This window comes from Heterodontus francisci, chromosome 13, assembly GCF_036365525.1.
Source record: "Heterodontus francisci isolate sHetFra1 chromosome 13, sHetFra1.hap1, whole genome shotgun sequence".
Lineage (NCBI taxonomy): Eukaryota > Metazoa > Chordata > Chondrichthyes > Heterodontiformes > Heterodontidae > Heterodontus > Heterodontus francisci.
The window spans coordinates 2,476,965-2,498,651 of NC_090383.1; the positions used below are offsets into that span (position 1 = coordinate 2,476,965).

At 41.1% G+C, this 21,687-nt stretch overlaps 1 protein-coding gene across 2 annotated transcripts in view; it reads right to left on the minus strand.

Moving 5' to 3' along the window:
- Nucleotides 1–21,687, minus strand: part of vps54 (VPS54 subunit of GARP complex) — a 102,310-nt gene that overhangs the window by 19,423 nt on the left and 61,200 nt on the right. For both annotated transcript variants that reach the window (XM_068044248.1, XM_068044247.1), the window contains exons 13-17: nucleotides 15,115–15,244; nucleotides 8,734–8,915; nucleotides 5,512–5,624; nucleotides 5,102–5,165; nucleotides 1,710–1,815 (exon numbers count right to left, since the gene is read on the minus strand). In XM_068044248.1, the coding sequence (XP_067900349.1) occupies nucleotides 1,710–1,815; nucleotides 5,102–5,165; nucleotides 5,512–5,624; nucleotides 8,734–8,915; nucleotides 15,115–15,244 (595 nt within the window). The remainder of the gene's footprint in view (nucleotides 1–1,709; nucleotides 1,816–5,101; nucleotides 5,166–5,511; nucleotides 5,625–8,733; nucleotides 8,916–15,114; nucleotides 15,245–21,687) is intronic.

Consider the following 21,687-nt stretch of genomic DNA (forward strand, 5'->3'; position numbering starts at 1 on the left):
GGGGGGAACAGAACAAAAGGGAAGTTCTCAACTACACCTCTTCACACCCTGCTTCCAGTTTCTCCGTCTCCAATGCATCTGTTCTGATGATGCAACCTTCCACAACAGTGCTTATGATATGTCTTCCTTTTCCCTCAACCGAGGATTTCCCCCCCCCACTGCGGTTGATAGAGCCTTCAACCATGTCCGACCCATTTCCTGCAGTTCTGCCCTCACTTCTTCCCCTCCCTCAGTGACAGGGTTCCCCTTGTCCTCACTTCCCATCCCACCAGCCTACACAGCCAAAGGATCATCCTCCGCCACCTCCAGTGTGATGCCACCAAACACATCTTCCCCTCCCCTCAGCATTCTGAAGGGATTGTTCCCTCCGTGACACGCTGGTCCACTCCTCCATTACCCCGATACCTCGTCCCCTTCCCACGGCACCTTCCTATGCAATCGCAGGAGGTGTAATACCTGCTCTTTTACCTCCTCCCTCCTCACTATCCAAGGCCCCAAACACTCCTTTCAGATGAAGCAGTGATTTACTTGTACTTCTTTCAATTTAGTATACTTTCACTGCTCACAATGTGGTCTCCTCTACATTGAGGTGGCCAAACGCAGATTGGGTGACCGCTTTGCAGAACACCTCCGCTAAGTTTGCGAGCATAACCCTGAGCTTCCAGTTGCTTACCATTTCAACACACCCCGCCCCTGATCTCACCCCCACATTTCTGTCCTTGGCCTGCTGTAGTGGTCCAGTGAACATCAACACAAGCTCAAGGAACAGCACCTCATTTTCCAATTAGGCACTCTAAGCCTTCCGGACTGAATACGGAGTTCAATAATTTCAGAGCATGACTGGCCCTTTTTATTATTATTTTATTTTGGTTTTTTTAACCATGTGTCTGCCTTAAACTTGGTTTATCATGTTTGTGCTTTTGGACAAAGCTGTTCATTATTCTGTCAACGCTCTCTATGCACTAATGCTTTGTCTTTCACCACACCATTAATGCACTCCCTTTGCCCCATGATCTCCTTGTTAGTTAATCTCTCCTGCCCTATCACACACCATCCCTTTTGTTCTCTTTCCCCCCACCACTGCTTCACTTACACAAAACCTATCAAATTTCTAACCTTTGCCAGTTCTGATGAAAGGTCATAGACCTGAGACATTAACTCTGCTTCTCTCTCCACAGATGCTGTCAGACCTGCTGAGTATTTCTAGCACTTTCAGTTTTATATCCTTGTGATCCTTGCTGTATAGCACAAACTGCCTGGAACTGAACAGGAAATGGCATTGACAATCCTGCTTAAAGAACCAACAGGATAACTCATTCAGGAAACAGATAAATCCATATTGCTGCTGTCGGACAGAGGAGGGAGAATTTTAAATCTGCATTCAATCCATGTTCCAGCTGGCCTGAGGGCTCCTGAAACTAAACTGGAACAAGTGTGTCATTCGCCAGCACTGGCAAGTCTCACCCCAATAAGAACAAACATTCAATTAAACAAAACTAAAGAATTCCATAAAGATTCACTTTTATTTTTCTCTCCTTACTTTTCCACTCTTGAAGCCAGGAATTCATGTTGAGATTCTCCTTCACAAGACTGGAAGCCTTCCAGTACCTTGTCCAGGCTATCATTCTTTGAGAGAATGCTGGCAGGCTAACTGACTGTGGGCAGCATCACAGCTATGCAACATTATAAGTAGTTTTTAAAATAAGTACCTTCAATAAATCTGAAAGGCGAGTGAGCATGTCAGTAGTAATCGAAGGGATGTCATCTACACACTGACAGTATTCAAATATTATTCTTATTAACAGCAAAACAGTCCTGTCAAGATAAAAGAAATAAAGAATTATGAATTCCCATCTCCCCAGCATTACAAAGTCTATGAAAGTTAAGTATGGTTGAATAGTATGGTGCTGCTCTATACAACAAATACACTAGGACAAGTGCAAATAAAACATACTGGACATATCACTTGATCCCACAGTGGGGCTTGTGGACATTAAATGAACATTACTGGGAGGATTATGACAGCAAAACATGTGCACTTCTTAAAAAGACAAAGTAACCTCAAGGCTGATTCCAGCTGATAACACATTAGTAATATATGGTCAGAAAAAATATTCTGACTAGCACTTGAAGGATTAAATATCTTTGTTAGGAAACTTATTACTTCCATTTTTATTGTGCGAAGTGTTTTAATATATATGTCCACATGTGGGTACCTTAACTGATCCAAATGAAATTAATGTAGAAGTTCTCAAATGAACAGTGCTTAGATTTGTGCTACTCAGATTTTCTCTGTGTGGGGTAATCCCCTGTCCCATATATTAATTCCTAAATGTCTTCCATTGTGTAGCTCAAACTGTCATGTCATTGTTGCAGCAAACATTTTTGTGTCGGTAAAGTGAACAATATAGGAAAAATATATAGGATACAAAGTTTTCAAGAGACCATGTTTGCATCATATATAGGTCCAGACAAAAGAAGTGTAAGATCACCAACCTCTTAGAACTCCCTGTTTTGAAATCTGTGCTGAAACTTTGGAGGCATACCTAAATACCATTGACTGCAACCCTGAACAAACCATTCAACAAGTATACCATTTATTGCACTGTCGAGGGCCATCATTTTGTGTTAGAACTTCCTGAAATGATTTCTGGCATGTTGCCACTATGAACAGAGTACAGACAGGCCAAAATAAAAACAAAATACTGCAGATGCTGGAAATCTGAAATTAAAAACAAAGTGCAGCATCTGTGGAGAGATGAACAGTTAACATTTCAGGTCTGTGACCTTTCATCAGCACTAGCAAAGGTTAGAAATTTAACAGGTTTTGAGCAAGTTTCCATGGGGGGAGGGGGAGAACAACAAAAGGGAAGGTGTGTGATAGGGCAGAGGACACAAGAGATTAAATGACAGATGTCACAAAATAGTGGTTAACAGTTGTATTAAAAGGCAAAGCCAAAGTCCAGAGAGAGAGTGTTAATGGCAGAATAATGAACAGTTCTGTCTGAAAGCAAAAACATGATAAACAAATTTAACACAGGCACATGGCTAAAAAAAAAATTTTTTTAAATGGTATTCATGCTCTGAATTTATTGAACTCAGTGTCGAGTCCAGAAGGTTGTAGACTGCCTAATCGAAAGATGAGGTGCTGTTCTCCCCCTCCCATTTGCTCAAAGCCTATTACATTTCTAATCTTTGCCAGCTCCGATGAAAAGTCACAGACTTGAAACATTATTTCGGTTTCTCTCTCCACAGATGCTGCCAGACATGAATATTTCCAGCACTTACTGTTTTTATTAGATAGGCCAAACTAATTTTAAATAACAAACATTCCTCGGTATAAAATTACTTTGTTTCTGATGAAAGAGGTCCACCACACAAGGTGGGATGAATTGGTATAGTTCTAGGCAGACTAAAGACCCCGCTAAATATGGCACAAGGATCACTTTGCATACATCAAAGCTCCGATGGCAAATTCAAGGCTAAACTACAGATCAAAGAGTGGCCTTCATTTCATTAGTTGAGCTTATATTCAAGCCCAGGTCCCAGAGGTTGAAGTATGGCACTCTAGCCCACTCTAACCTTCCAATTTATATTTTTCTTAAAAAGATAAAGTTTTCAGGCTTTTAAACCTTATTTGACACCAAAGCTATTCCACTTGCTCCCATGTAACATGTTGTGCTTCTTTTGAGCCAACTGCTTTGAGGTATTCCAGACAAATCATCAAAATTTCCCCATGGAAAGCATTTAGCCTTCACTAGGCATGCTCGAGGTTGGAATCAACACAGTGAAGAAATGTGAAGGTGGAGCTGTCTCAGCAACTCACCAAGTTGTCTACTCTGAAACCCTGTGCAATTTTTTCTCCATCAACTTCTTTAGGGCCCTCACTTCATACGCAATGAACATATTGGTGACCTACTCTCAGGTTACTGCCTGTTCCTTGGATTGTCCCATCTTGGCGCAATACTACTGTGTTAATGATTTATTAGTAACTAGACTATCTTATTAAATCATCCCTTTATTCCACATAAACGTTTTAAAATAGTTTTAACGATATGCAGGCACTCGTACTAACCCATCAGATAATACACTAATATATTAGCATTTTAATGATGCATTAACCTGCCTAGTTCAATATACAATTTATACTGTCTGATATGAAATTATATATTATGTTCAGTGAAAGATCTTTACCATTTTGTCAGTGGACAAGTACAAGTATGTCTAAGCAGTTGTGTAGTGGGTCTCGTGAAAAACGGAAAACTGTTTTGAAGAAGAGTGGAATGAAAGCAATATTTCCAGTCTCCAGTAAGAAAATGTCTGCATTTTATGTAAAATAATTTTGTAAAGTTAAATTGGAAGCTGATTTTTCCACAATCAAACTTCAAAACAGAGACTGCAGCTCAGTTGTCAGATACAAATGTCAAGTTGTTTGATCTGTAAATGAATTAGGATACAGGGGCTTTGACCCAGTATTAATCAAACATTAAGTATATAATAGATGGACACAGTGGCACCATCCACACAAGTCACTGTGTACAGAATGCTCCAGTCTGCCTTTTTGCTTGATTGAGAATAGAGGCCTTTAGTCTGGAATACATGAAGACCTTTATTCAGTTCCATACACTAGGAAATTGAATTCAAGCTTGACATAGGAATTACATCACCTTATGTATGATCTCACTTTGGAAAGTTTTTTTTTTTTTATAAAGGACTTTCAGCCAGTTCATAAGATTGCATATATTCTAAAGGGAGTATTTTAACTACTTTTGGATAGATTGAACATTTGTTTTAAGTACTGCACCACTATGTTCTTGCTGTATCTCATTACTCGTAAATAAACCTATTAATTTTAGTCTGAACAGAAGTTTGACAGTGGTATTTAGCATTTTTCATAGAAGATAGGGGAATGGGCTGAACATGTAATCTCCAGAGCATTATATAGTAACTCTGGGTAACTGAGTCGTAGCAGACTAACCCACTCACAACATATAAAAAGGCATAGGTTTTGGACCTTGCGGAACTTGTTCTACTTATAGAAATGACAGCACAAGGCAGGAGAGTTGAGAGAGAGCTGGCATTATAACAAATGGCACCTTACCCAACTACAGCGTATTTCTGCCCATCAACAGACAGGAAATCTGCAGGCTTTCGTTCTTGTGGAACTAAAAAGTGAACAAATCATTTTTAATACAATGAAAAAGGTCATTTCTGCTATATTCACACATTTTAACCTCTATACTTGAATGGTGTTTTGATGAGTGAAGATCATGCAAAATTGATAAAGCATTAATGAAATCATAGATTTATTATTTTATCATCTGGGTGGCTCGGTTTAGTGTAGCTCTCAGGCTGTGAAGTTTTTCTCATGCTAAACAGACATGCTGCATTTAAACTTTTAAAATATATTTCTATATAACGTTAAAAACTTATTTCGATACTTAGAAATTAAAAACATTTCCTCCAAATAAAATCTGATAAAAAATAGGGTTATTTGAAAATTTGATTGACCTGCGGCTTTTTTCTCAGGTAAAGCAATCACTCCATCCTCAATGGAATTGACCAAATCCTGAAACTCTGCTGGAACCTCGGCTTGCTTCCAACGCTCATTATCCAACAGAAGACTACAACAAAACAAAAACTGACAGATCAGACACCAAAACATTAGGGTGTCCATAATAATATGTAAGCTATGACTACTTATGAAAGTCTGACCTTTTTGAGATCATTGCACTTCGATGACCTTTATTTGAAATCACAGGAGGACAATGACCGATTCTGAATATTTAATATGAAAGACTATGGTCAGAGCCTCTGCTTTCCTCTCTAACTTACTTCTGCATTTAAGAATGTGTGCCATGAGGGCTCAATGTACTATCCACTTGAGTTGCACCAGGTTTTTCCAGTAGGACTTCATGATCCATAGTAATCCTTTTCACTGCTCCTCTTCAACTCTTGCACCCTTTCACATCCACCACTACCAGTCTTCTCCGAAAATCAAGGCAATGTATTAATTTAATATATCTGCCATTCCTTCGTCTTTCATAAGACTTCCCTTTACATCTCTAATTGGTCCTATCTTTCTGTTAACTCTTTCACCATTTACACCTTTAATAAATCCTTTTCTATTTCCCTTTAGCCTACCTGTCAGTTTTGCTTCATACCCTCTCAGCTTCCCTGATCTTTTTTGCTCCACTTGCATCTGGCTTAAATCATTTGCATCAATAGCCCTGATTTTATGCTTCTTTTAGAAGTCTCACTTGTGCTTCTCAACTAAGTTTAAATCTTCAGACCAATGTCTATGTCTGCAGCCCTTAGAGCATTGTGATCTCTTCAAATTAAAAGGTAGAATCGGAGAGAATGTGTAATTGCACAATGCGTCCATTGTTGCTTATGCTAATCACCCAGTAATTAGTCACATTGCCAGAATCAAACACCACAGCCAGATTACTCTCCTTCCTCAGCCACCACCATGCTCCTTGGCACCATGTATGCCCCCCCCCCCCCACAACCATCACTTGCGTCAATGTTTGGACTCCTGCTATTTGACACTAACTCCTCACCCTACCCTAAAACTGCCACCCTGTTCCCTCCTGGCCACAGCTCCTTGACCTGTGTGAAACACCGTAGGGGATATACTAGTGCATACATACACATAATTATTATATTGGTAACAATTCAAAAACTATAAAATACAGATTGAGATTTTGGACTTGTATCATGTTATCACAAGTCAAAATAAGTTTTGATAATTCAAGTGCATACTTAATAGAAATATAATGAGTATTGCTGAAAACAGACATTTTGTCAAAGCTATTTGTCTTGCATTCATCTAATGTTGGACATGGTTGTTACGACCAGGTGAGAAAGCTATCTCAGGGTCCCTTTCAGCCTTCACCTAGTCTTATTGTAACAGGGTTTTATTTTTAAACGCACTGTTTTGAGCTCCCCCCTTGGTGAATCCTTATTCGCCACTTTCCAATAATAACTAAACAAATGAACACAAACAGGCTTTCTTAGGTTTAAAGAAGAAAGGTGAAATTTATTAAAACTTAAACTCTAATTCGGTTGACACCTACAGATACATGATGCGCCCACGCTAGCATACATACGGGATACACGCATGCAAATAGAGAGACAGAAAAGAGAAGAAAGATAAAGTGGAGAGGTTTGAGTCAATATCTGAAGAGTTTATCATTCTTCGAACTCACTGTAGAGTCCTTGCTTGTAGGTAGATCTTGCTTTTCACTGGGGCCCAGTATTCTTCTTAAACCTTGTTCACTGTAGGAGACTTTTCTCTCTTGGGGTTCCTGTGTCTTCAATGGATTCCGAAGCTGGTGAGAAAGAGATGGGAGCAGACAGGAGCGAGACACTCTCAATCCAGGAGCTTTTTGTCTTCAAACACACTGTTTTGCCAATTTAAAACTCAGTTCAAAACTCTGCAACAGTCATGTGACTAAACTGGTCTGACCACGTCCATTCTGTGTATTGCGAGCAGGGACTGGTTCCTTTGTTCCAACACTGTCTGCTAGTATGCAAATATGTCTTTCCGGTTAGAGACCTGGCAATTCCTTGTTATAGGCCCTCTTTTCTTCCCAGGAACAATTTGAAGTTTAATGTCCATGTGGCAAAATTAATGTGTCTCATTCTTGGCAGGTGGGGGCCTGCATGACACTATGTTTTCAATTTTGCCTATCACACAAATGAATAATGTGATACATGAATTTCAATGCCATTGTGTTGCTAGGTATAAAGGCCGTATGTCCCAAAGACTGGCGGATCGTATCAAACAAAATGTCGCTTCTGCTGTTCGCCATGGGCAAGGTACAGACCGTACCCAACCAGCCTGTGCTTGCAAAACTCAAAACAGTGTCCAACATTAGATGTGATTCTGCGATTAATCAACATTTGCTAAATAATCCTCAGAGTGCTAAGAAGTATGCTAACAACCAATTTAAGATAGTCGGTCGGGCTCGCAGTGTGGCACATTTGCGTGTACTGGAAGCTACATATATTATTACACATGACCCTATTCTTTGCAGACAGAAAGAACATGTACACACATTGCACCTGTTTCAGCTGAAAAAAATAAGTGACAGCCATTCACTCGTTCATTCCTCAGGGCAATGGCTTGACCCGAGTCAAGCTGCCTGGTTTAAATTTCAAACAAAGCTTGGCAGTTAACTGTCAGTCACCGTAAACTGGTGCATCCTCCATGGCAACATCTCTAACAATCAGAGTCCACCTGCCAACCAATCAGCACTCTCTTCTCATACAGTATAAATGTGTTGCTTTCCTGTACATTGGTATTCTTGCGATTTGTCCTGATAATTTACAAGACACAAAGCTGACAAAATGTCTGTTTTCAGCAATACTGAAATTCTGTACTACCAAACAACTATTTAGAAATATAACGCCTTAATTACATTTGATGGGAGGTTATTCCACATAAACTTGGCTGACTTGCCTCATTACCCTGATGCCCAAGCTCTCACGCTTTTGATGCCCATCATGCTTTGAGGTCTTGCTGTCTTCCCTCTTGATGTGCCTTCTGTTCATCCAACCTAATATGCCTCAGCAAATGTCTGTTCATTTGTTTTATTTTTACAACAGAGAATCACAAAATCGTACTGCATGATGGAGTTACCCTAACTTTCTTCTGGTTCGAAAATCAGTTTCATTCTTATAGCTAACAGCTCAAACGACATTTCCATCTCTGACGGTTGCATTTACCTGAGTTTTGTCTTCCGCTCTTCGTGGAATCGGTTGACAAACTTGTTAGCCTGGCTTTGCAGGGCTCCACGAAGAGACATGCTTCGTCTGCTGCAAATCTTTTCTGTTTCCTGGACAAAAGTTTCCACTGTTCGTGATAGTGCCACAAACTCCGAGGAGTTCAGCTTTTCGAGGAAACCATCCTTAAAAAAGGAAACATTAAAAAGAAACCATGTAAACAATTTAAGGCAGCAAAGCACAGATACATTAACACATATAAACTGAATATTTATCTCTTTTCCTCTTGAATTCGTTTCCGTTCAACTAACTTGGTTCTGAGTGTTTACTTGTTTTTCCATATATAAAGTTCAACCTTGTAGAGTGGACTGAGCAGTACAGTGAGTTAGCATGCTGTCCTTTTACTTATATCTAGGCTTGAATCCATAAACTGAATTCTTAAATTGGGAAACTGAGGCAAAGTGCCAAGGTACCAACAAGGCTGAAAAGATCAGCGAGAATAAGATAGTTGATGATGAAGGAGGACTAAAGGTGGTGCCAATGATACATTACCTGTTGGTTATACATGCAGGTGACCTGGAGAAATTGTAACAAACAAGATTGTTACTACTTCACTGAAGAGCACAGAATGATGAAAATGTAGTTATTTAGTCGTCACTGTGAGGAGTGGAGATTATGAACACTGAGCGTTTGCAATTTGAAAAAAGGTTGATGAATGCAAGGTGGATTATTGACAAAAGAATGTAAAGTGTTGAATAATGATCAGTTATGAAGGAGGAACAGACTGGGAGGACTCTGATTAACCGGAGTTAATGGGAGAATGGCCAGAGGATAACCCCTGTACAATGAAACAGCCTTCTCCTTGACACTAGTAAAGTTCCTACGTGAAATGAGTTTGAAAGTTTTCAGCCATGTTCCTACCAACTGTAGCCCCACAGTTCAGCACAAGTAAGCAATGCCAAGTTCAACCTCTGCTCAGTAAGTTAACCTTGAACTGGAGTTGCATCAGGGGACAACTAATCTACTTCTCAGGATAGTATACCATCAGTGTTAACGTCATCTGTTTTCTTTTTCCCCACGATTAGTTTCCTGCCTAACGTACTATTTAGTTCCCTCAGCTCCCATGCATTGCTGAATCCAAAGTATACAGCGAGTTGACATAAACCAGAGACCAGGAATACCACTGTTTATATCACATTGGGTATTTCTATTTTACAATATACCAAAGGTTCTTGACAGCTACCTGTGCATTACAATGGCATTCCCAATGAGATCAAGAACTGTGGAATTGAAGCTTGATCATTTGCCAGCTAAGCCATGGGCTGAATTAGTATGGTAATTCACAATCATCCAGTATTATTGACACTGCACGGAAATTGGTGAATTTTTCAAATGGAAAATACCAAGTTTTCAGTACCAGCAAGCTCATCACTGAAGTGCTGCGATGTGGCCTCGCCCCATGGAGAACACTGCACCTCATTTTAACAAAAACAGATTCTGGCTTTGTCAAGTACATGGTTATTTTGGATGGTGAATTTAGCAAAAATTCACCATACTCCAGGCTACTTAAATCTAGTAAGTAAATGATAGCAAATAGAATAAAAAAATCTTAGAGCTGTCAATTTGTTAGTTTTCCATTTAAAACTCAGTTTCTTAACAATACGTAAAGATCATGTAATTAAGATTAGCAGCACTTACACAGTTCAAGGAAATGAGGATCGTTCCAGTAAGTCAATTAAGGAGGAAAGAAATGAGAGGAAGAACAATCTGAGTTTAATTTTCAAAAGGGCGTCCACTTTAGCATCATTACACCCATCATAGTAGTATACAGCATAATCGGACTTCAACAATTTAAAAATGTCCCAACCTATATTTTCTACATATTTATATGATATTAACATTACATGTTAGCATCCCATGGCTAAGTAAGCAGCATATCAAGTACATCTCCATAATCATACATAGTAAGGGGCACATCCAAAACACGAGTTTTAGACAAGTTAATGGCCCCAAGTATCTTGGATCTCACATGCAGAAATTCAAGCCTGTTTCTGCACTGATCTTGGTAATGGGAACTTCTGCTGAAACTGCTGGCAGAGTTCATTTACCTACACCACGTCGTAAAAAGGAGTGCCAAACAAGTGCACATACAGTCATTATTAGGGGTAAATAGGGAGCGGGATGCTGTCTGCTGCCTTGGTGCCTCACTCTGAGCCTCTGGCCTCTGCTGCTCCTCTTCCTTGTCCTGAACAGGGATATGCCCAGTGGAAATCTATTACTGCTGCTTAGTCCTTCAGAACAGTTGGGAATGGGCCAGCAGGTGCCTGAAAAATCTCAGGTGCACTGACACTGACAGCACTTTGGTTAAGTAGGTCTCAGTAAGATAAAGAGAGAAGAAAATTGCTATCAATCTCCAAAATCTCAGTTTCACTAATATCAGGTAACTTCAGGCCATGATGCACCTAAATTTTTGGGCTTAGATCTACTCCAGCCTTTAGTCAGGTAAATTCAAGAAACTTGTGTAAACTGGTCTTTTGCATGGAGGCAAGGCTAAGGAAATCAGCAGCAGAGTGTTTCAGCAAACAATTGAGGAAAGTTGCACGTACCAGAAAAAAGGTTACAATAATTCGGAGTTGCACCAAACTTTTACGGGAAATTCAAGGCCAATAAAACTACCTGGCCCCTGCTACACCTGGAAATGCTTGATTTTGACAAAAGGTTTCTGTAGCGCACAAATCTATTCCATTTCATGGCAATAGGAGAGCACAAAATTTCACCATTTAAAAAAATGCTTTGATCAAACTTCCCCAGGGCTTTGGTCATCAGTTCTCCAGGTTTGATTGTTAGAAAAAGTACTTTTCTGTGACAATCCTTTTGCGAACTTACAGTTCCTACTACCCCAAAGATTAAACACTTTGCTTATGCAAAGATCACCGCCTTGTGATCCAATACAGATGATAAAAATTACTCAATAAGCAGAATGAAATCTGAACAATAGTCAGGACAATTTGAAGCTGGACTTCTGGAGGACAGCCCACATATAGCATTCCACGCAACAAATAACTTTCACTTTGGAAGAAACGATTTTGATCAAAGGGTCAAATAGATAGAAATTTAACAGAAAAATGAAAGATGCACCATTTTCAGAATCCTTAATCCTAACTATTCAATTTGCAGTCCTCAGTAGAGTATTTAAATGCACTTTTCACTTTTAAATATCCCTTTAAAGATTTTGTGCAACAGACACCAACTTCAATCACATTGATTTTGAAATGTTTGTTAATACAGTACAACTTACAGTTTTGTAAAATAGATTTCTTAGGAATAACTAAGATAATTACAAAGGCAAATGCTGGCAGTTCCTAAGCAATTATGCTCTTGGACAATAAAATTTAAGAGATTTCAGGAAAAATTGTTCATGACAGTACTGGGAATAGGCCTGCCGCACAATGATAAAGTTGCAAAATGTACTGGAAATTAAATTTCCCAACACATTAGCTTTTTCAACATTAGGAATGCCTTCAGCAATGTTTTCCATCAGAGCCCTACAACTGGAGTTCATGTAGCTTTTGAAACCCATCACAGTTAATAGACACCATAAAGTTTCATGCCATATTTCCCTGTATGCATCTGTACTACTGCTGGAATTTTATGATTTACAGCAGAACTTGACATTGAAATCATCTTATGAGTGGTGAAAAGAACTGGAATTTGGGATTTCATTCATGCAACAAGAAACAAATCCAGAACAAGGTGAAGCATGAACAATTGTTTCCAAAGTAACTTTCAAAACAAAATGGTTACCTCTCCAAACAACAATAGCTTTTAGCAAGAGAGCAGAATGCAGACACAGCTGAGTAATGGAGAAGGATTGGAGGCAGAACAATTGAAAGTATAGAATCATGCAGCACAGGATGCTGCCATTCAGCCCATCGTGACCGTGCTGGCTCCTCGAAAGAGCTATCCAATTAATGCCACTTCCCCCTGCTCTTTCCCTATAGCCCTAAATATTCTCCTTTTCATGTTTCTATCCAATTCCCTTTTGAAAGGGACTACTGAATCTGCTTCCGCTGCCCTTTCAGCCAGCACATTCCAGATCACAACAACTCATTGTATGAAAAACGTCTCACATGAACTAGGAGCAGGAGTAGGCTATTTTGTCCCTCAAACCTGCTCCGCTATTCTAGAAGATCGTGGTTGATCTGTTTGTGGACTCAACTCCACTTTCCTGCCTGCTCCTGATACCCTTTGACTCCCTTGTTTGTCAAGAATTTGTCTACCTCTGCCTTAAAAACAAACATTCAATGACCCTGCCTCCACTGCTCTCCAGGGAAGAGTGTTCCACAGACTCACGGCCCTCAGAGAAAAAATTTCTCCTCATCTGTCTTAAATGGGAGACCCCTTATTTTTAAACCGTGTTCCCTCGTTTTAGTCTCTCCCAAAAGGGGAAACATCCTTTCAACATCCACCCTGTCAAGTCCCCTCAGGATCTTATATGTTTCAATAAGATCACCTCTCATGCTTCTAAACTCCGATGAATACAGACTCAACCTGTCCAACCTTTCCTCATAAGATAACCCCTTCATCCCAGGAATCAGTCAAGTGAACATTCTGTGAACTGCTTCCAATGCAATTATATCCTTTAAGTCAGAAAACCAAAACTCATTGTCCCTCTGGTTCTTTTGCCAATTACTTTAATATTGTTTCCTCTGGTTACTGACTATCCTACCAGTGGAAACAGTTTCTCCTCATTTACTCTCATCAAAACCCTTTGTAGTTTTTAACACATCAATTAAATCTCCCTGTTCCAAGGAGATCAATCCCAACTTCTCTAGTCTCTTCACATAACTGAAGTCCTTCATCCCTGGGACCACTCTGGTTAATCTCCTCTGGACCTTCTCCAAGGTTTTGACGTCCTTCCTAAAGTGTGATGCCCAGAATTGGACACAAAAAAAAAAGAGGCCTAACCAGTGATTTATAAAGGTTTAGCATAAAGGGCGGCACAGTGGCGCAGTGGTTAGCACTGCAGCCTCACAGCTCCAGGGACCCGGGTTCGATTCTGGGTACTGCCTGTGTGGAGTTTGCAAGTTCTCCCTGTGTCTGCGTGGGTTTTCTCCGGGTGCTCCGGTTTCCTCCCACAAGCCAAAAGACTTGCAGGTTGGTAGGTAAATTGGCCATTATAAATTGTCACTAGTATAGGTAGGTGATAGGGAAATATAGGGACAGGTGGGGATGTTTGGTAGGAATATGGGATTAGTGTAGGATTAGTATAAATGGGTGGTTGACGGTCGGCACAGACTCGGTGGGCCGAAGGGCCTGTTTCAGTGCTGTATCTCTAATCTAATCTTTCTTGCTTTTGCACTCTATACCTTTATTTATCAAACTACGGACGACATGTGCTTTTTCAGCAGCCTTCGCAACTTGTCCTGCCACTGTAAAGATTTGTCTTTATAGTTGCCAATGTACTCTAAATGGTTACATTAGTTGCACTTCTTTCACTTAAATTTATCCAAGACCACAAAAAAATCAAAACAAAATATTCATTTAACAGCACCAGTATTCAAGTTTGAAGGAAAAGTCTGAATAAAAGGGCTGATATTTATAAACTTTTACTCAAACAGAATCTGGCAAGACTAAGAAATAGGGCAGACTGGTCGAGAAGGAAGCCAACACACCAAGGTTTAGGGTTAAACATGGAGATCAGCTTGAGGTTCGGAGTACAGGGCATGCAACTGGTAGGGCTGCCTACTAGGGAATCAACACAATCTACAAAAGAGAGTGAGTGAGAGCAGGGATAGGCTCAGGAGGTGAGTCCAAACAAAAACAAGCGTGGACTAGGATGCAGACTCCTTTAAGATAATGCAAAGCTCGTGGAGGCCCAGTTACATCAGATATGCAGGTTTCTGGGAAGTTACTTATTTACCAATTCAGTCTTTGCAGCTTTATGACAATTCACTTACTTTAGCATTCACACTTAAAACAACTCTCAGAAGTCTCCTTCTCAGTTTAAGTCTGCGCAGTGAGTGCCATGACAACTACAAACTATTTTTTGGTACAAAGTAATTGCACACAATTTTTTTGGTGGAATGTGATGGAATTGAACAGCAAGATTTTACATAATTAGACAGGTGAACAAAAATAGGAAGTGACCAGTTAGAAAGGCGAAAATCAGAAAGGCTCAGAACCTGTAAGGGAAGGGAAGCTGACCAGATGCTTGATGTTCATGGAGTTTTGCAAAAAAAGATTTAAACAGTTCAGAAATGCCATTTTATGCAATTTTCAAATAAGATAAAGCCTTCAGCAATGAAATGATTACTAGAAGACAACATACACCGCTAACTTACACATGAAAAGAAAGTGACATCAAACAGCAATTTAGTTTACCTTAGCTCTAGCCATAAGAAACTTCACACACCGGTCATGGCAAATGTCGGAAGCACTGTAGAGAAGTTCTTGAAGGTTATTGGCAATTCTGCCAAGTTCTAATTCGGTCAGTCGCAAGTCATCACTGACCCTAAAAGTAAAACAGAATTTGGTAAATTCTTCAGCTAATGGTTTCAGCAGAGGAAATAAAACACCAAGGTCTTTTGTTCTGGGAAGAGCCCTTCTCATCTCCCAAAGACTTCTCTTCTTGGAAGTAACTCGCCACCCAGCACACATCATCCTCCAACTTTTAGACTGGGCTAATTGGGGTTGTGGAATTGTCTCCCACCATTAGTATTCCACAATTGGCCACCAGCAGTGACAGGCCACATGAAATTGACTTTTATACACATTCTATCTAGAAGCTAGGTCAAGAGTGAATAAAATTCCGCTGAGCCACAGTCACGACTGAGACATGACCCCACGATGCAAGCATTCAAAACTTTTGTTTGGTAGCAAATACCAATCATGAATGTGGTTATGTAGCTGAACCTAAATTTCCATTAATCCAATCATTAACATTAATTTTGGCACAAGATATTTTGTATTATGTTGATGTGCTAAACTATCAAGATATTATGGGGAACAGATAGGGAGAAACTACTTCCATTGGCTGGGGAGTCCAGGACTAGGGAGTAGAGTCTAAAAATCAGAGTCAAACCTTGTAGTTATGAAACTAGGAAACACTTCTACACACAAAGGGTGTAGAAGTTTGGAACTCTCACAAGTGGCAATTGATACTAGATTATTAATTGCAAATTTGAGATCGATAGATTTTTATTAACCAGAGGTAGGTGTATACAGATAGACTGCAGATCAGCCATGATCTCATTGAATGGTGGAAAAGACTAAATGGCCTTCTGTTCCTATGTTCCAATGGTTACAGATTTATGACTTTTCAACATCAAATTATCATGCAGCATTACTATTGCGTGTTCCTGAACAACAGCGATTGACCCCTTGTTTGAAAGCACATGCACATGGATGTCAGCAAAGGACTTTCTAAACTTTCAGAAGCTAAGGAGCCCGCCGACACCCAGAGAAAGAACCTATGCTATCTTTGTATTGAAATTGTGCTATTCCAATGGCATCAGTTAATCCTCATCAGAGTGGTCACTTTCCAGCCAGTAGGACGATGCACCTGTAAAGACAGTAACCATACTGGTACACTCAACCACAAAGCATTACGACTCTTGGATATGTTACATGTCTCCCGAGAAAACAATGGTTGATGCTTTCAGAAGACATGCATTTTATTGTGGTAATCCATTTCTAAGCTAAGTGGGAGGTAATGTTCTTACTAAAATCCATTCCAGTTACATAAAATATCAGGTACACTATGATTTAAAATGGCAGGAAACTGTGATTAGGCAAGAGAGAACCATGGATTAATAAGGTTTGAGACTGATGCAGGTTTCCTGAGGAATGGAATAGAGTTGATGTAACTTCACCAAATAACTGCTGCCTTCTGGGTTCTATGATGGAGACCTTTAAATACTAATTTGAGAGAAAATAATGATTTAAAAACAAGCCATCTGGAGCACATCAAAAGCATTTTAATTTTAATTTTTTTTTTAAAACAGATACAACCTGAGTGGGACCGGCACACTTTAAAAGTGCTGCGGCAGCGTGAAGGAGTGATACCGAGTGGGATCGGCAGAATTTAAAAGTGAAGTGGGAAGGAGTGAGACCGGCACAGTTTAAAAGAGCAGCGGGAAGGAGTGATACTGAGTGAGACCGGCACAGTTTAAAAGAGCAGCGGGAAGGAGTGAGATTGGCACAGTTTAAAAGTGCAGCGGGAAGGAGTGATACTGAGTGAGACCGGCACAGTTTAAAAGAGCAGCGGGAAGGAGTGAGACCGGCACAGTTTAAAAGAGCAGCGGGAAGGAGTGATACTGAGTGAGATCGGCACAGTTTAAAAGAGCAGCGGGAAGGAGTGAGACTGGCACAGTTTAAAAGAGCAGCGGGAAGGAGTGAGACTGGCACAGTTTAAAAAAGCAGCGGGAAGGAGTGAGACTGAGTGAGATCGGCACAGTTTAAAAGAGCAGCGGGAAGGAGTGATACTGAGTGAGATCGGCACAGTTTAAAAGAGCAGCGGGAAGGAGTGAGACTGAGTGAGATCGGCACAGTTTAAAAGAGCAGCGGGAAGGAGTGAGACTGAGTGAGATCGGCACAGTTTAAAAGAGCAGCGGGAAGGAGTGAGACTGGCACAGTTTAAAAGTGCAGCGGCAGCGAGAAGGAGTGATACTGAGTGAGACCGGCACAGTTTAAAAGTAATTATTATTTGATATTAAGCATCTTCCAAAAGGTTTAATTTAAAGGGTTAAGTCATGACAGGAGAGCTCAAAGCAGTGGTGTGCTCCTCGTGCTCAACGTGGGAAGCCGGGAACAATTCCAGTGCCCGGGACCAGCATGTGCGCGGGAAGCGTCTGCAGCTGCAGTTCCTGGAAGCCTGGGTTTCAGAGCTGGAGTGGCGGCTGGGGACACTGTGGAGCATCTGGGAGGCGGAGAGTATCGTGGATAGCACCAATAGAGAGGTGGTCACACCACAGGCAGGAAGGGAATGGGTGACCACCAGGCAGAGCAAGAGGACTAGGCAGGCAGTGCAGGAATCTCCTGTGGCTATTCCCCTGCAAAACAGATAGACTGCTTTGGATACTGTTGGAGGGAATGGGGAAAGCAGCAACAGCCCAATTCGTTGCACCACAGTTGGCTCTGCTGCACAGGGGAGCAGCAAAAAGTGTGGGAATGCAATAGTTATAGGGATTCAATTGTAAGGGGAATAGATAGGCGTTTCTGTGGCCGCAAAAGAGACACAAGGATGGTATGTTGCCTCCCTGGTGCTCGGATCAAGGATGTCTCAGAGCGGTTACAGGACATTCTGAAGGGGGAGGGTGAACAGCCAGTGGTTGTGGTACACATTGGTACAAACGACGTAGGTTAAAAAAAGGATGAGGTCCTGAAAGCAGAATATAGGGATTTAGGAAGTAAGTTGAAAAGTAGGACCTCAAAAGGTAGTGATCTCAGGATTACTACCAGTGCCACGTGCTAGTCAGAGTAGAAATAGCAGGATATATCGGATGAATACGTGGCTGAAGAGATGGTGTGAGGGGGAGGGTTTTAGATTCCTGCAACATTGGGACTGGTTCTGGGGGAGGTAGGACCTGTACAAACTGGACAGTTTACACCTGGGCAGGACCAAGACTGATGTCCTAGGGGGAGTATTTGCTAGAGTGGTTGGGGAGGGTTTAAACTAAAATGGCAGGGGGATGGGAACCTTTGCAAGGAGTCAGAAAAGGGGGGATCAAAGACAAGAACAAAAGACAGTAAGGGGAATAAGAAAAGTGATAGGCAGAGAAATCAAGGGCCAGAATCAAACAGTGGTACAGTGAAAAATAGCGGGAAGGGGACAAGTAATGTTAAAAAGACAAGCCTTAAGGCTTTGTGCCTTAATGTGCAGAACATTCGCAATAAAGTGGATAAATTAATCGCGCAAATAGATGTAAACAGATATGATATAGTCGGGATTACGGAGACATGGCTGCAGGGTGACCAGGGATGGGAAATGAACATCCAGGGATATTCAGTATTTAGGAAGGACAGACAAAAAGTAAAAGGCGGTGGAGTTGCATTGCTGATTAAAGAGGAAATTAACGCAATAGTGAGGAAGGATATTAACTCTGACGATGTGGAATCTGTATGGGTAAAGCTGAGAAACACTAAGGAGCAAAAAACATTAGTGGGGGTTGTACATAGACCCCCAAACTGTAGTGCTGATGTTGAGAATGGCATTACAAAGGAAATTAGAGACGCATGCGATAAAGGAACATCTGTAATTATGGGTGATTTTAATCTGCATATAGATTGGGCAAATCAAATTAGTCACAATATCGTAGAGGAGGAATTCTTGGGAGTGTATACAGGATAGTTTTCTGGACCAATACGTTGAGGAACGAACTGGAGAACAGGCCATCCTAGACTGGGTATTGTGTAATGAGAGGGGAATAATTGACAATCTAGTTGTGCGAGACCCCTTGGGGATGAGCGACCATAATATGATAGAATTCTTGATCAAGATGGAGAGTGACGTAGTTGATTCTGAGACTAGGGTCCTGTATCTTAGTAAAGGAAACTACCAAGGTATGAGGCGCGAGTTGGCTATGATGGATTGGGAAATGTTACTTACAGGGATGACGGTGGATAGGCAATGGCAAACATTTAAAGAGCGCATGGATGAACTGTAACAATTGTTTATTCCTGTCTGGTGAAAAGTAAAACTGGAGAAGTAGCCAAACCATGGCTTACAAGGGAAATTAGAGATAGCATTAGATCCAAGGAAGAGGTGTACAAATTTGCCAGAAAAAAACAACAGACCTGAGGATTGGGAGCAGTTTAGAATTCAGCAAAGGAGGACCAAGAGATTGATTAAGGGGAAGATAGAGTACGAGAGCAAGCTTGCAGGGAACATAAAAACTGACTGTAAAAGTTTCTATAGGTATGTGAAGAGAAAAAGATTGGTGAAGACAAATGTAGGTCCCTTACAGTCAGAAAAAGGGGAATTTATTATTTATTATGGGGAACAAGGAAATGGCTGACCAACTAAATGCATACTTTGGTTCTTCACAAAGGAGGACACAAATATCATACCAGAAATGTTGGGGAACACAGGGTTTAGCGAGAGGGAGGAACTGAAGGAAATCAGCATTAGCAGAGAAATGGTGTTGGGGAAATTAAGGGATTGAAGGCCGATAAATCCCCAGGGCCTGATAATCTACATCTCAGAGTACTTAAGGAAGTGGCCCTAGAAATAGTGGATGCATTGGTGGTCACCTTCCAAGATTCTATAGACTCTGGAACAGTTCCTACAGATTGGAGGGTAGCTAATGTAACCCCACTATTTAAAAAGGGAGGTAGAGAGAAAACAGGGAATTATAGACCAGTCAGCCTGATGTCGGTAGTGGGGAAAATTCTAGAGTCCATTATCAAAGATTTTATAGCAGAGCACTTGGAGAACAGTGGTAGAATCGGACAGAGTCAGCATGGATTTACGAAAGGGAAATCATGCTTGACAAATCTACTGGAATTCTTTGAGGATGTAACTAGTAGAGTTGATGAGGTGGAGCCAGTGGATGTGGTTTATTTGGACTTTCAGAAGGCTTTCTAAAAGTCCCACATAAGAGATTAGCATGTAAAATTAAAGTGCATGGGATTGGGGGTAGTGTATTGCGATGGATAGAAAATTGGTTGGCAGACAGGAAACAAAGAGTAGGAATAAATGGCTCTTTTTCCGAATGGCAGGCAGTGACTAGTGGGGTACCACAGGGATCGGTGCTAGGAGCCCAGCTATTCACAATATATATTAATGATTTAGATGAGGGAATTAAATGAAATATCTCCAAATTTGCAGATGACATAAAAGTGGGTGGGAGGGAGAGTTGTGAGGAGGATGCAGAGAGGCTTCAGGGTGATTTGGACAAGTTGAGTGAGTGGGCAAATGCATGGCAGATGCAGTATAATGTGGATAAATGTGAGGTAGCACTTTGGTAGCAAGAACAGGAAAGCAGATTATCTGAACAGCTATAAAGTGAGAGAGGGGAATATGCAACGAGACCTGGGTGTTCTCGTACATAAGACGCTGAAGGTAAGCACGCAGGTCCAACAGGCAGTGAAAAAGGCAAATGGTATGTTGGCTTTCATAGCGAGAGGATTTGAGTCCAGGAGCAGGGATGTCTTGCTGCAATTATACAGGGCCTTGGTGAGGCCACACCTGGAAAACTGTGTGCAGTTTCGGTCTCCTTATCTGAGGAAGGATGTTCTTGCTATCGAGGGAGTGCAGTGAAGCTTTACCAGACTGAATCCAGGGATGGCGGGACTGATGTATGAGGAGAGATTGAGTCAGTTAGGATTATATTTGCTGGAGTTCAGAAGAGTGAGGGGGGATCTCATAGAAACCTATACAATTCTGACAGGACTTGACAGGGTAGATACAGGAAGGATGTTCCCGATGGTGGGGGAGTCCAGAACCAGGGGTCATAGTGTAAGGATACAGGGTAAACCTTTCAGGACTGAGATGAGGAGAAATTTCTTCACCCAGAGAGCGGTGAGCCTGTGGAATTCGCTACCACAGAAAGCAGTTGAGGCCAAGACATTGTGTTTTCAAGAAGGAGTTAGATAGAACTCTTGGGGCGAAAGGGATCAAAGGATATGGGGGGAAAGTGGGAACAGGTTACTGAGTTGGATGACCAGCCATGATCAAAATGAATGGTGGAGCAGGCTCAAAGAGCCGAATGGCCTACTCCTGCTCCTATTTTCTATGTTTCATTAACACAGAAATGTCGCCCCCAACAACAGTATTACAGTCACCTTGTAAAACATAGGTTGCACACAAGCACAGCAATAATTTCGAACTTTGCTGTTAAGGCTGAGTGGTGTCTGGCATTCCTAAACTTGTCCAGAATCTCACTCAGTTACTCCAATAAAGAAATGTGGTTCTACTGCCACACAGTGGTCAGTACAGTTCCTGCACCATCTGCG